This window comes from Gouania willdenowi, chromosome 1 (genome assembly GCF_900634775.1).
Source record: "Gouania willdenowi chromosome 1, fGouWil2.1, whole genome shotgun sequence".
Classification (NCBI taxonomy): Eukaryota; Metazoa; Chordata; class Actinopteri; order Blenniiformes; family Gobiesocidae; genus Gouania; species Gouania willdenowi.
This window is the reverse complement of record NC_041044.1, coordinates 31,665,652-31,680,172: the sequence shown is the minus strand read 5'-3', so window position 1 is coordinate 31,680,172 and position 14,521 is coordinate 31,665,652. Positions and strand designations below refer to the sequence as shown.

Genomic DNA, 14,521 nt, shown 5'->3' with positions numbered 1-14,521 from the left:
AACCCTAAGATGCTTCGCACGTGTACTTCGGTTATCGTACCAATAGCGCCAGGGGTTGTCCATAAGGCAACCGTACAAATAGACACGTTCTAGCCCACCCTGAGTAATTTCTCACAATTAAGATTCACTCTCTCCTCTTTGGATAAATCAATCCATATTTTCATTACATGGCAGACCAAAATAGATGTAAAAATACAGTAAGCAAAAGTATACTATATGAAAATACCCTGTGGTGTTTTAGGGTTGACAATTATTGTTAATGCTAAAAATTAACTTGGTTGTTTCAGTTCCAAGAAAAACTTGCTCATTGCAAAGTACCTAATAGACGTATGTATGCCAAACTCTTGGTGGTTGCGTAAGGAAAACCAGTTTTTCAGGTATGGTACTGTTGGATTGATTGGTGGAACTAATCCCACCAGACCCACCCAAAAAATACTGTTTAGTTTAAGTGGAATGCAGAAAGTCAAAGAAAAATACATACATTTTGTCATTCATATTTTATTTATTTATTTATGTAAATTTTTTTAACAAATCTGCAACACCTATTAAACTTTATTGACTTTACTAACTCATAATTATGACTTTACTAACTCATAATTATGACTTTCTTTCTCATAATTATGACTTTCCTTGGTGATTTTTTATTTTTATTTTTTTGTGGCGGAAACGGGCTTCCATACAAATCAGCTCGAATTATATTGGCTAAATCACTTCAGTGAGGGCGGGTTTATCAGTCCGATCCCTTCGTTGATTGGTCGTGGGAGGATACAAGGCCCGCCCACCGCGTCATCGGCAGGCGCCTCATTCTCCGCTGATTGGATGTTGCCACGTCACTCATCCAGGATTTAAGGAAGAAGTGCAAGCTGCCAACATGAAGCATTACGAGGTAAGTGTTGACCATGGATTGTGCCCAATACGGCTCTAATATAATTAAGGAATTATGGTTGAGATTCACCAAAGAATCACAAAAGTACTGACTACGTTTGTAATGTCCTATGCAAAGATTTGAACGTAAATTATTTTCCGTGCGGGCTGCAGCAGCAGCAGCACCGCCGCCTGTCACTGACTGTCCGCTGTCACCGCAGTCTTGTGGCCTGTTCTGGTTACATTCACAATTAATTGGCTGATCGACAAGTGAAGAAAGGCAAAAGTAGTTAAATCAAATATAATCCCCCAAAGGTGTATGAAACCTAATATAACATTTAATTGACATGTCAGTCAGAGCGTTGAAATCCTCCTCGTCTGATATAGAAGATGATAAAGCTTAACAACATCGCCCTCTCTGGCTGGAGTGAGTCACTGCAGGCATGATCTTCTTTCCCAACAGTGCAAAGGGTTGGTGTGGCCTATCTCTGCATCTGCTATCTGGGAATGACGTGATTTTAAAAAACAAAAAAACAAAAACAAAAAAAACTTACATCCAAGCACATAAATTGATTAAAAATCACCTGACGGTTTCTAAAATAAAGCCTGACCGAATGCAATCCAGCAGTGACTGTTAGGTTCCCCACTCTCCTTTTTTTTTTTTTTTTTTTTAGGATTGTATTTATTAATTTTAAGATTTTACGTAAATGGTTGATAGTAACCATACATTTATTCATTTATTCTTATACGTGTATTAGCCTTGCACTCAAATCGAGACAGCACTTAAGATGCCCCTAAGCAGACGTTCTTTAAAAATAAATAAATAATATTTGTATGTATTTCTATGTAGCGTTTTGAAATGCTTCTCTCTGAGAAAAATGATGAGTCCGTGCTCGCCAAGCAGGAAACTGACGAGACTGCTGGATTACATGCCTTTGAGCATGGTGGAAAAGTTCTTCCACTAATGCAGCAAAATTTGTCTTTAAAAATGTTTTAAAATCAAGCAAACGTCAAGCCTTTTCTTATTGGAGTTGATGTGTTTTTGTTGTCAAAATACTGTACCACATACAGACTTTAAGAGTTTGGTCATAGTTTGACAATTCTCAAGACACTGAAAAGACAGTGCAACCTTCATGGAAAAACTATTAGGCCTCCAACTTTCCGTGATCGTGGAAAACAGATGGCTTTTTTTTTTTTTTTTGCGGAACGTGCATTTTGACACTGGATATACGTGCACATGCATGTTTTGGGAAAATGTCACATATTTTCATGCAATTTGTCTTCGTAAGTGTGTGATCAGAAATATGGTAATGTCAGTTCTTGCGCAAAATCTGACATAGTAAGAAAGACTTTACTTCTAAAATATAAATAGCAATATGACGTGGACTAAACCCACACCGACATGTTTTGGGACAATATCGCACATTTCCCCCATATTTGTCACTATAAAACTAAAACATGGTAATCTAATGTCAAGCTTTAGCATGTGTAGCCAAAGACTGGATGTCAAAGCTCATGCGCAATCTTAGTGCGTGCTTGTTTTGGCGTATTTCTGCTGTGTATAAATGTAATTAATAAGAATAGTTAATAACAATACATCAATTTTATATAGTGCTTTTTTGGGATTCAAAGTTGCTTTACAGAATTAAGGGATTATTCTTTCACTCCACACATTAGCTGTATTAGCATGTTTAGCACACGTAATACAGTTCCACAGTTCAGTCCATTAGGGAAAGCTAATAAAACGTAAAAGAAACAGAAATGTGTAAAGTGACACGGTGATGATGACAAGGAAATGGGTGAGCACCAAAAAGTAATTGAGGAAAGTTTGAAACGGAGATATGTGTGTAAATCCAACAGCAAACAGAAGAACAACTTTATACAAGAAACCACCTTCCTCACCTTTAGATAATGTCTTACCTTGGAGCAAGAGAAACAAGTTGAGCAATGTGTGCTCTTATTTATTATCCACTATTGCAAATTAAAGCTTCACCCTTCTGGCTTGTGCCTCTGCAGTGTAAAATCTGCCTGGTCTCTGCCTTTAGTTTTATATAGACTGGCTGGATATGGGGGTGGGACTGAGAGTCTTGGATGCCTGGCACAGAGAGCGAGTTGGTTTTGTTTCCCTGACGTCTTAATGCCAGTGTCATGTGTCGTGTATGTTTTACTGTATATAGATGCCACTGTTTCATTGGTACCACATAAACTACAACAGTCAGAAAGAAGGGGTTCATGAAAACAAAGCTAACCTTAAGCTAACTATAAAATGACCAGTGCAAACATGGAATCAAAGCAGCATGAACTCTGTTGTTTGCTCTTAGATTTTTTTTTTTTTTTTTTTTTTTGAGGATGCCAAATTTGGTCATTGATTTTCAACTTCTATCAACTTTTTTTTCCCCTTTTGACCAATAGTCTATTTTACACAAATAATAATAATAATATGGTTTAATACCTCAAGGTGCATTCATTGAGCACAAATCTACCACACATTTAAATCACGGTGTTTAAATGGTGCATGCAATCACAGTAAAGACTATATATGGCATATTGTAAAAAGCTTAAATTTAAAAAAAAAAAATGTTTTAAAAATCTTAAGAATAATACTAAAGATGTTGATTAAAAAAATACAGTGACACAATCTTCTTCATAAAAAATCCATCAACCAACTTTGGAACCATTAAAAACAATGGAGTATTCATCCATTTATGAATCCAAAAGTGTTTTTTATAGCATAATCTTAACTCGTAATACTATGAACTCCAACACCTCTCAAAGATGTGGAGTTTTGTTGCGTTCATTGTGTATGGCCCAACATTCGAGGTTTGGTCTGGAACCTTCCAGTGGCCACTTGTTGGCTTTTATTTGGGAAAGAAACTGTATCCCGCCCATGACGAGGTTCAGTATTAGGAATCATTTTACAATGAATGGCAGATTAAATATTCCCAATTTAGGGTATTATCAACACTGTATAACATTTAAAACATGTCCGTCTTTGGATTGAATTCTGAGGTTCAACATTAAAAATAAATCACATTAGTTGCATTTAGAGTTGTTGTCAGGTGCTAAACACATTGTAGCATCTAGCGTGACATTGTAGCATAGGGCTGGCAATGCAGCGAGAGGGATATGTTTATATTTAGGTAGGGGGAAAAACGAGGGGGTCCAACTAGGAAAGGAGCGGTGCAGTCTGGTATTGCACGTCTTCCCCAATTAGCTAAGAGCTGAGATTGCTGCTGAAGTCGACTGGTGTCGGTTTTATGGAGAAGGTGTCAGTCAGACCCGACTCACCGCAGCCGTGCACAGAAAGCCCACCCCAGAAGTATATTTACGAAGCTGACAGCTTGCCACTGGGAATACTGGGCATTCCTGTGCATGCCAGCGTTCATACACATGTGGCATATGTTGTCGCAGCAGGGGTTGGTTGGTAGTTATATAAAGCAGTGCAGCAAGTGCAGAGGAATAGCAGAGGAAAGAGAGAGAGGGAGGGAGGAAGGGCTTAGGGGAGCAGACAGATTTATTTCCACAGCTGAGTTTCGCTCCGACTTGGCATGGATTAGACAGAGTTGAGCTAGAGAGTGACAGGGTAAGGTGGGAGTCACAGGGTAAGGGTGGGAGCGAGCTTGAGGAAGAAGGGAGTGAGCCCAGAGGCTGGAGGAGAACTGTGGACATGGATGCCCTTGCATTGGAGGCCACCGGTAGTAAAAAGACTGCTAACGGGGCTGCAGTGGCACCGGTGCCCAGTCAGCCCCCAGCAAAACGCAAACCTGCCAAAAAAGCTAAAAAAGCTGTTGTTTTCTTTGAGGTGGAGATTTTGGATGCAAAGACGAAGGATAAGCTCTGCTTCCTGGACAAGGTGAGAGTGAATTTATTTCCATGTGTTTTCTACTTGTTTACATTATGATTCATATTTCAGTACTCTATCAGAAGTCAACGTTTTGCCTGTTGTCATCCTTGTGCTGTGTTTTGTGCATGTTTCCTCAATGGGACAGATGGATTACATCAGGGCTTATGTTAATGTGTGCCAGGTGTTTTCTAGAATGTGACGGAGCCACTGTTGCTTTAACTGCTTCTCTGTGGGTGGGTGGGTGTCATTTAAGCTCATCCGTCACACTAACACACACTGACAGTCATTGTCTTCAATTCATGCAACACAGCACAAGGGGAGTCATTTTCAACAAATACTGTGGATGAACAGAAGCTGTATACTGCAGCAGGACATCCTACTGTGTAACCTCAATACTTAGTGTCTGCAGTGTCTGTCTCGCTATAGCTGTATTTAAATGTTTTGCTTCAGAAATAGTTACAGAAGAGAAATAAATGCTCTATTTCCACTAGTGATGCACTGAAATTCCAGCCTCTAGTTTGTCTGAAAATGGCCCAAAAGTGCACTGAAACAATTTTCTCACCGAAAAAAACAGACTGAAACAGGACGTTGTGATGACACGAGCAAAAGCCCCGGTCACCGCCAAACGGAGCGCCTGTTTTTTAATACATCTGAGCACTAAATCGTTTTTTTGTGTTTTGTTGATGTGTCGAGTCGACACTGTAGTTACGTGTCACCCTCTGTCAACGCTGATCACACGGCAGTCTGACACATTGCTGCGTATCAGCAGCTTAAATCTGGTTTCAGACTGTCAGCGCACGTTTCACAGAGATCCTCTTTGCTACATCACAACTGTACTTGGTCTGCGTATTAAATATTATTATTTGGATGGGATTAAACCTGCGCACACAATCAATGATGCACGCCGTAATCATAACAGATGGAGATGTGTATATTTGGAGTAGTTTTGTATTTTTGTTATCCTTTTTGTAGTTTTGTTGTCCTTTTGTGGTTTTTTGGCTAATTTTGTGAATTTGTCGTGTCTTTCTGCTTTGTTGGCCATACAAAATGAGGTGTATCGATTTTCATTTGCGATCTAAACAGTTCTGGCCAAGTTGACCAAAAGTTACCTTGCCAGGGTGAAATCTGTTTTTACTTGTTGGTTTGATGTCATCTTTATCAACAATGTTCACACATTTGTGCAGGACACTAACTTTAGACTTCAGACCTGAACACAGAACCTGTCGGGTGCCAGGGTCCCTCACCCACATTAACAGAGTAAATGACATCTCACACCTTCTGTTTGAGTCGCCTTGTGTGAGCACGATAGAGGGAGTGAACTCTGTTCTAAGAGCAGGAGGGGGTCGGGGGTCGGGGGTGGGTCCTTAGATTCCCACTTGAGGGATGTAATCCTGCTGAAAATGGCTCGTGGTCTTCAGCACCATGTGCACGTAAGTCACGTCTCAGACCTCACACAGCCCACACAGTCTGAGGAAAACACAAGCTTGTAATTGACGCCTTAGTGGCTGACGATTCAGATTTGGTGTCCAGGAGACTGTTTTTTTTTTTTTTAAAAAAAAAAAAAAGTGTTTTAAACAACATTATTATTGGAAGAAACAACCATTTAGCACAACTTATTTTACATTTTAGCTGAATTGGCTTTAGAAATATTATTTGTAAGAATTAGTGTGTCTGTGTCTGTCTGCTATTTGGACAGTGATGTTTTCATCTAGGTTTCCACATTTTTTGAACAATCTTAATTTAGTTTCTTTGTTGTATTCTGTAGGTGATCTAGTTCTACTGATCTAGTATCAGCTCAAATAATGTGTAATTACAGAACTCTCCTGGTCAGTTCTGGTCAGACGGTCCTAAGCAGACCAGATACCATTGTACCCTGATAGCATTCACCAAGGTCTCCGTCTGAGGAGGCTCCGCTATGTTATGACTAGCGCTATTGGTAACATACATAACACTGAGAGAACCGAACAGCAGCAGACTCACTGAGGAGGCACACACGCTGAAAGCTTGTTTACTTCTGAATCCCAGACCAGTCTGTTCCCCAGAACCCATTGACCAAATAAACCCTGTGCCTGCATCTGACCAGCAACCCTAAAGCTTGACTCCATCTCATTCATCTAAACTGCCACAACAGTTGGGAGAACTTCCTGCACTTTCATAATATAAGTATTGCTTCAAATTAAAATTCCTGAAGTGCAACAATATGGTTTGTTTTCACTTTATTTTTTTAGTAGACCTTGTTGAGATCCATTAAAAAAATTGTCAAAGAAATGTAGTGCTAAATCAACTGTAAGCTTGCACAACATTTGTTCTGACTGTAACAAGTTAACGGACATTCACTCCACACTGAGTCCATATTTGACCTTGTGTTGTCCACAGATCTACCATGATTGCATTTAGTTGAGTTTAGATTGCAGTGATTTGTCTGTGGGTTAGTGCCACCTCCCTAATATCAGCTGCCAAATGAACCCCCGTCGACAGGGGAATGTGTAGCTGCCGCTGCCGAGGCTAAATTTACTGTTGATCATCATCATGCATGGAAAAACAGGGTTATTATCTGCCCTTTGTGTGCATGAGTGTGAACGTCATCGCTCTTATTTACTGTGGCGTTATTTGCAGGTCGAACCAAATGCCACAATCGGGGAGATCAAGTCCATGTTCCACAAGAACCGTGAGTGACATTTCTGCTTAGTCATCTGAAGCCTCATAAATCCAACTAAAGGAAGTCATTGAAAAAATCAGGTTAATGTAATGATTAATCACCATTTACTGTATATTTATGTATGTTTCAGATCCTCAGTGGTATCCGGCCAGACAGTCCATTCGTCTTGACCCAAGTATGTCTAAGTGTGAATATTCATCACTAAACCTGAAAAAAAATAAAAAATAGAGGAACTATAGTAATCTGTGTGTTACAGAGGGGAAGTCTCTGAAGGATGAAGATGTTCTGCAGCATCTTCCTGTGGGAACCACGGCAACGTTCTATTTCAGGGACCTGGGCTCTCAGATCAGCTGGGTCACAGTGAGTACACCACATGAACATGAACATGGACCATGTCCAGTCTTGGGGGGGACACTGTGCCGCCACAGCTACAGTGCATGTAGCAGGCTGCAAGAGCCAGAGCACAGGAAGGAAGAGCGGAATAGGAGAAAAGTTCCTTTTAACACGTTTCTTTGAGGAAGAAATCAGTTTGTAACAAAATCTACAGTTTAGAAGTGTTTTTTTATTATCATTAAAAAAGATCAGTATGGAAGAGGGTAAGACAGGGCTAGATAGAACAAGCATTTCAAACCCTGTAGCAGCAGTTGTAGAAGAGATATGAGATTGATTTAAAAAAAAAAACAAAAAAAACTAACAAAACACCCATCCTAATCAAAAGTAACATAATTTTTTTTCATATTTAGTTTAGTTTAGTTTATTTCGAACATATAAAAATAAAGGAAAAAAGAGAAAAAAGCAGTATGGACAAACAATGCAAAACAAGCTCTCAAATACCCTCCATACAAATTATAATGTACATGTTTGCATTTTTTAAAAAGACAAACTTTCAGGTTTAATTGTTTATGTTGAAATATGTAAAAAAAAAAAAAATAAAATATTTTTTTAAAAACCAAGAAGAAGAAAACAAATCAAGTATGTTTTTAGTGATACCAGATGTACTGAACGTAATTAAATCGCATGGTTGTTTAAAATAGTTGTTGACTGAAAGAGAGGAATCCCTCTTAAATGTCACACAGGACTACACACAGCAACAAGACACAAGGTGGTTATACTGCATCATCAACATGGAGTAGTTTTAGCAGATCTAAAACATTTTTTGATTCACGTCTACACTTTTGTCTCCCAGGTTTTTCTGACTGAGTACACTGGTCCTCTCGTCATCTACTTGATGTTTTACTTCAGAGTTCCCTTCATCTATGCACCCAAATACGACTTCACCACCAGTAAACACTGGGTTGTACAGTGAGTGATTTCAGCATTCCATTCTAGTTTTTTAAAGGGAAACAAAGGTTGGTTTTTTGGTTGTTGATAAAATCAAACTGATAATAGGATAATACATCAAAAGTGAAGATCTGCTCTATTTGTCCTATTTCTGGTAGAAAATAGAATATTTTTATCTACTCTGTGTAGACTAACAAACTAATGGCTAAACACTAAACTGAGAAACCACACAAATCAACATTTGAGACGACCTAATATAGTCTGTCGAGACGAGAAACTCCTGTGCCAGAATAAGAACACTTTGTTCTGGAAATGTTCTTGATCTCTATGTGATCTCTGGTTTTCCAGTCTGGCCTGTATGTGCCACTCGTTCCACTACATGAAGAGGCTCCTGGAGACCCTGTTTGTGCATCGCTTCTCTCATGGAACCATGCCGTTACGCAACATCTTTAAGGTGAGGTGCATCCAATTAGCTGCAACGTTTAATCATGCAGCATTAGCAAAGCTCTAGATTTGATTTCTATACGCACAAAATTAGGGATGTCCAGATACAACTTTTTCACTTTCGATACAATACTGATATTGTAGCCTTGAGTATTGACCGATATCGATCTGATACGATATCAGCACGAATCATACATACATTTATTACTTATTTTGTTGTGTGGAATGTTAGAAAAGGCGATGTTACTCAAACAGAGAACAATAGTCAGCAACAGTAGGTATGAGAAAAACTGACTTATTTATTATTAACCAATTGGTTACATACATTTTAACCTTCAACATAATATCTACAGTATTCTATAAGATCCTGATATATCAGAGCACTCATATTGGAGATTTTAGATGCAGTCCGATAAAATCCGATATTTGTTTTCTGGCTGAAAATGGATCAATATCCAATATCATGATCGAATCGGGACCCCCTACACAAAATCAAAGGAGAATGGTCATAATCGGTCTCTTAGGTTTTGCCATCCCAAATTAAAAAGAGTAAGAAGTCATTGTACAGAAGCAGGGTCAGGGTCAGTTATAATTGTGATAGCGTAATTGATAACTCATAACAATTATGACATCATTCAAATTGTAATTGTAACTGAAAAAAAAAAACATAATTGAAAAACAAAAATGCAATTATTTTGCAATCATCATTGAATTGTAATTGAGTTCAGATAATTGACTTTCTAATTGTAATTGACACGGAAATTTACGTCATTTATAATTGAATTAAACAGAAAACTGGGGAACCACGTTACAGTTCTGTAGCTTACACATGTAATTAACAATTATTAAAATATGTTTAACATCAAGTTTACCTGTCACTTCTCTTAAGGATCAATATAGTGTTTAAAAAAATTCAATTCGAGGGGTTTATTGACTGAAAAAAAGGTTCATACACCCACATCAAAAATATTAAAACTGATCGTAAGAGATGCTAACACAAGAGGAAGTTTGTTTTATGGGCTTATTTATGAAAGGCTCAGTAATTGTGATTGAACTTTGGTAATTGAGAATGTAATTCTAATTGACTTTCAGGGGGAAAGAACAATTGTAATTGGAAAAAATGTCCGTCAACATAATCGTAATTGAGTTATAATTGAACATGGATAATTGAAGATGTAATTGACCCCAACACTGGACAGAAGTCACATTTTCCAGAAACCTTAAATGACTAAAAGTAAATCTTATAAAAATGTTGGTAATGAATGTAAGTGATTGGTCACTACAGCTGTGTTGTTCTCTTCATGTGTCAGAACTGCACTTATTACTGGGGCTTTGCAGCATGGATGGCGTATTACATCAACCACCCACTGTACACACCTCCCAGTAAGTCTGAGTGCACTGCACATTTAAAGCTGCTTTAAACACACACAGTAACTGCATTCCACTGTGTTTCAGTTTATGGAGAGCAGCAGATCCGACTCGCCCTCATCCTATTCCTGGTAAGAGCAACTCACACTTAACCAGCTTGGTTTTTTCTTTCTCGTAAAGATATTTTAAAAAAAAAATGTGATAATGAATTATAGTTTTTGAGACTAGGGTAATCCAGGTTTAATACCTGTGAATATTGAGGATTGGTTGATATCTGGGGTTTTGATTAATCTGAAGAAAACAAGACATTTAAGTTAGAATTTTAACCTTTTTTTCCATTGGATATTTTAAAATCTCTCTCTTTTTCGTTCTTTGTTTCAATAGAAGTTTAATATTTATGTTTCTGTACATGAATTTAGTTTGTATTCGACCATTTCTGAAGACATTTTACTTTTGTTTTCAGTTTTGGTCCTTCAAGCGTTTTAAGTCATTTTTAAGAAAGTGTTAATATCTATTATTATTGCTTAAAAACCTAATTCATTGGATCAATTGACCGTTTAGTTTGCTTGTTTTCTTTTCTAGTTCTGTCAGATCGGCAACTTCTCCATTCACATCGCCCTTCGAAACCTCCGTCCACCAGGTAAACCCAATAACCACATGCTGCTGCTGCTCTCAACACAAACACAAAGTCTATCAGAACACTGTCTGTATTTTTTTGTAATTTTCTTTAAAAACCTTATTTACAATTTGTCATAAAACACAGGTTCAAAAACCCGGAAGATTCCCTATCCAACCAAGAACCCGTTCACCTGGATCTTCCTGCTGGTCTCCTGTCCCAACTACACATACGAGGTCTTTATCTACGAGAAGGAGGGGATAATAGTTAGAGGGACCATCTAATATTAGAAACATTTTATATGGTTTATAAAAATGTTATGTTATACATTACATTAGAATCAAGACCAAAAAAAGGATTATTATGGATAGTAAAAAGGTAAAATTAGTTTTTAAATGTAATTCAGAATAGGACACAGGAGTATCTAGTGCATGGCTAATTTTAGCATCATTGTGCCCAAGTTTTCAATATCAGTCCCACATGATCTTCACTTTGTGACCAATTTTCATGTACTTTTAAGGACTTTTGTGGGATTGTTTGGGGAAAATTACAGAATTTTAGAAAAATTGAGAGTTTTTTTAGACAATTTGTGATTGAAAATGACTCCAGTTATGTGATAAAAGCACGGAAAAACTGCAAGCCCCTGCAAATGTATTGGAGTTTCATCATATTTTTTTTTATTTGAGATATGTAGAACTCAATTATTTGGTTATTTACGCAACGATTGACGTATTCTTTCATTTTTACTCTCTCCCGCGGGCCGAATTGGATGCTCTAAAGGGCCGGATTTGGCCCCTGGGCCTTTAGTTTGACACGTACAGTGTAGTGGAGTTCTGTCCCAGCCAATTCTGTAATTCTGTTTAGAGAGTTGGTTTCCTGTCACTAAGGATCAGGTTTGTGTTGGAAAGGTCTCTGTTGTATTGGTCGCCTCCGTTCATTTGGTACTACAACAGTGACTGCTGCCCTCTAGTGGTTTCAACTCATATTTTTAAATGACATTAATTTACATCCTTTTAGATTTAGGGACTCTAACTACCTTCTGTTGGTCCACATCTAGCCTAATGTTTCCTGTTTTGCAGTCATTCCCAGTGTTTACAAAAAAAAAAAAAAACTGAAATACCACCAGTGAAAAGTGTTTTATCATTTTTTTTTTTTTTTTAGATTATCCTTTATTTTATTCCACAGTGAGGAAATTCACATGTTACAGCAGCCAAAGACACAAAAAGAATGCATGAATAAGGTGTCATTAAGGCTGTTATTAAGTGTCATTCACTAAATTATGACACCTTTGGAGCTATGTTGGCAATTTTTGGGTTAGGTGGAGGGATCTAGCGGGGTTAGGGTAACAAACGACACTTAATGACAGCCTTCGTGACACCTTATTAATGCTAATGACAGGTGGCATGTCATAATAATGACAGCCTTATGTATAAAACTTAAAGTGTTTCCCTTTCTCTTAATTGTTTTTTTAGTTTGAGACTCGTCTAATGAATAAATATACTCATTAATTGTGTTAAAAATAACTGCAACACTGTAACGCTCCATCAGGCAGCACACACACAAATGTCCATCCATCCATTTTCAGAGCTGCTTTGTCAGCACACAAACAAACACATTCCCACACTCCCTCCCACATCATTCATTTATTTTACTTGTCTCTCTTCCTCGTACTGTTCACATGGGACTATATGTGTGAAAGCACCCGTAGTGTCACTGTTGTATTAGGATTTTTCAGTGATGGTTGTTATCGTCTTGGGAGAGCAAAGGTGCGCATGTAGTTGTGGGGTGGGGCAGGCGGTGGGGTGGGGCAGAGTGTTTGACAGTAACATAACCAAAAGGGATCTTTAGGGGGAGTGCTAAGCGCAAGTTACTTAGTTCTACTTTAAATTTAATTTTTATCATTTTCTAATTTATGTTTGTCCCACAGTTGTATATTTGCACTATTATCCTATGTTAGTATTTATTTTTGTTCTTACTGTTTACTTTTGTTATTCTATGGTGTTGCTGCAACGTGTGAATATCCCCATTGGGGATAAATAAAGGTTTATTCTATTCTGTTCTTCTAATCTGCTGACATGGTGAATGTCCTTTCCTCTTGCAGCTGGGCTCCTGGCTGGGCTTCACCCTGATGACCCAGTGCCTCCCAGTAGCCTTCTTCACTCTAGTGGGTTTCATCCAGATGACGGTTTGGGCCAAAGGGAAGCACCGCAGCTACCTGAAGGAGTTCAGAGACTACCCTCCTCTGCGCTCGCCCATCCTACCCTTCATCCTGTAGACGTGTCAGCTCGCTCAGTTTGCACGTAGAACCCCAACACTAAATGATATGTGCTCTTTTCTACCCTCCCCCCCCCCCCCCCTTTTACTGCCACTCTGGTTTTTATTTGACTGACAAGAAAATCAATGCTCGTCTCTGTCTGTCCCCCATGTCAACCTTTCGTGTTCCTTTGACTTTTGTTAATTGCTGTTAAAACTGTAAAATGCTACATTTTTCTCTTTTTTTATGGCAGACTAAATAGTTGCTACTGGTTACCTAACACCTGCTCCTTGTGTAGAATCTGATTAATCTTTGTACTGAATTTATAAAAAACAAAAACAAAAAAAAAAAGAAGTGTTTTTGATGAGTTTACTGTGGGCTCAGTGTTCAGCATGGCTTCAGCTGCTCTCATTTGACTCTGGAACCATGACAGAATTTAATTTTGATGTCTGAAGTAATTTATTAAAAAAAAAAAAATAGTGAAGATGGTAACACTTTATAGTCTTTTCTTCTGTTTTTTTTTTTTTTTTTTAATTATTACAAGCTGGTCGTTCAGAAAGGATGTGCTGATCAGAAAACATGTCCTTTCAGAACATTTAAATATATTTTGTAGAATGCTTATCCCACCAGATTTCTAAAATATCAGCATGACATTTTAGGGACTGAAACTGAAATTATGGGGCGCCATCACTGTCCAAAGAATTGTTGATGGTGTGTTTACATAAAAGGGAAACACTTGGCAAATATACATTTGTGAATCAGTTTTATTTGTGGCTTTTGTCGTTGAGGATTTGAACCCAACAGGGATAATATTACTGACTAAATTACTAAATGAATTCACAGGTGTTGAGTCATGTAAACATCTGCAATTTAAATTAAGCTGTATGTAATATACAGATTACTTAATAAATAAATCCTCTTATTGTCTGATGCAGTGGATAACAACTGATCTCACCCTGGGACCCACATTTTGCCAATGTCATTAAATCGTGACCAACTTTTCTTCAGAATTCAACCGACCACATCTAGTTTTTATTTTTTTTTCAATAGATGTTGAAAACATCTTTCTTTAAAACACTAGTACAGTGCCCGTTGGAAGTATGTATTCATATAGTGTGAGCTTAAGTATCACATGTCTGGCGCATTGCCTCACGTTTCTGCTCTTTCTCTGCACGTCAATTTTTTTGGCAT

The 14,521-nt window shown here is 38.0% G+C and overlaps 1 protein-coding gene across 2 annotated transcripts; it reads left to right on the top strand.

The window, feature by feature from the left end:
• The first annotated feature begins 795 nt into the window (after window positions 1-795).
• Window positions 796-13,814, top strand: tecrb (trans-2,3-enoyl-CoA reductase b). Of its 2 annotated transcripts, XM_028447392.1 has the most exons (12): window positions 796-886; window positions 4,667-4,717; window positions 7,325-7,376; window positions 7,498-7,542; window positions 7,624-7,727; window positions 8,554-8,669; window positions 8,997-9,102; window positions 10,403-10,475; window positions 10,548-10,591; window positions 11,043-11,100; window positions 11,224-11,312; window positions 13,178-13,616. In XM_028447392.1, the coding sequence occupies exons 1-12, from the start codon at window positions 872-874 to the stop codon at window positions 13,349-13,351; spliced, it is 927 nt and encodes a 308-aa protein (XP_028303193.1). In that variant the 5' UTR covers window positions 796-871; the 3' UTR covers window positions 13,352-13,616. The 2 variants fall into 2 exon arrangements, with proteins under 2 accessions (XP_028303193.1, XP_028303185.1); XM_028447384.1 differs by lacking the exon at window positions 796-886 and having other exon boundaries at window positions 4,352-4,717; window positions 13,178-13,814.
• The last annotated feature ends 707 nt before the right edge of the window (window positions 13,815-14,521 follow it).

Coding starts and splice junctions, on each gene's coding strand:
- tecrb (XM_028447384.1), top strand. CDS start 4,532: ATGGATGCCCTTGCATTGGAGGCCACCGGTAGTAAAAAGACTGCTAAC. Junction 10,476..10,547: donor CCCACTGTACACACCTCCCA/GTAAGTCTGAGT, acceptor ACTGTGTTTCAG/TTTATGGAGAGCAGCAGATC. Junction 11,101..11,223: donor TCGAAACCTCCGTCCACCAG/GTAAACCCAATA, acceptor CATAAAACACAG/GTTCAAAAACCCGGAAGATT.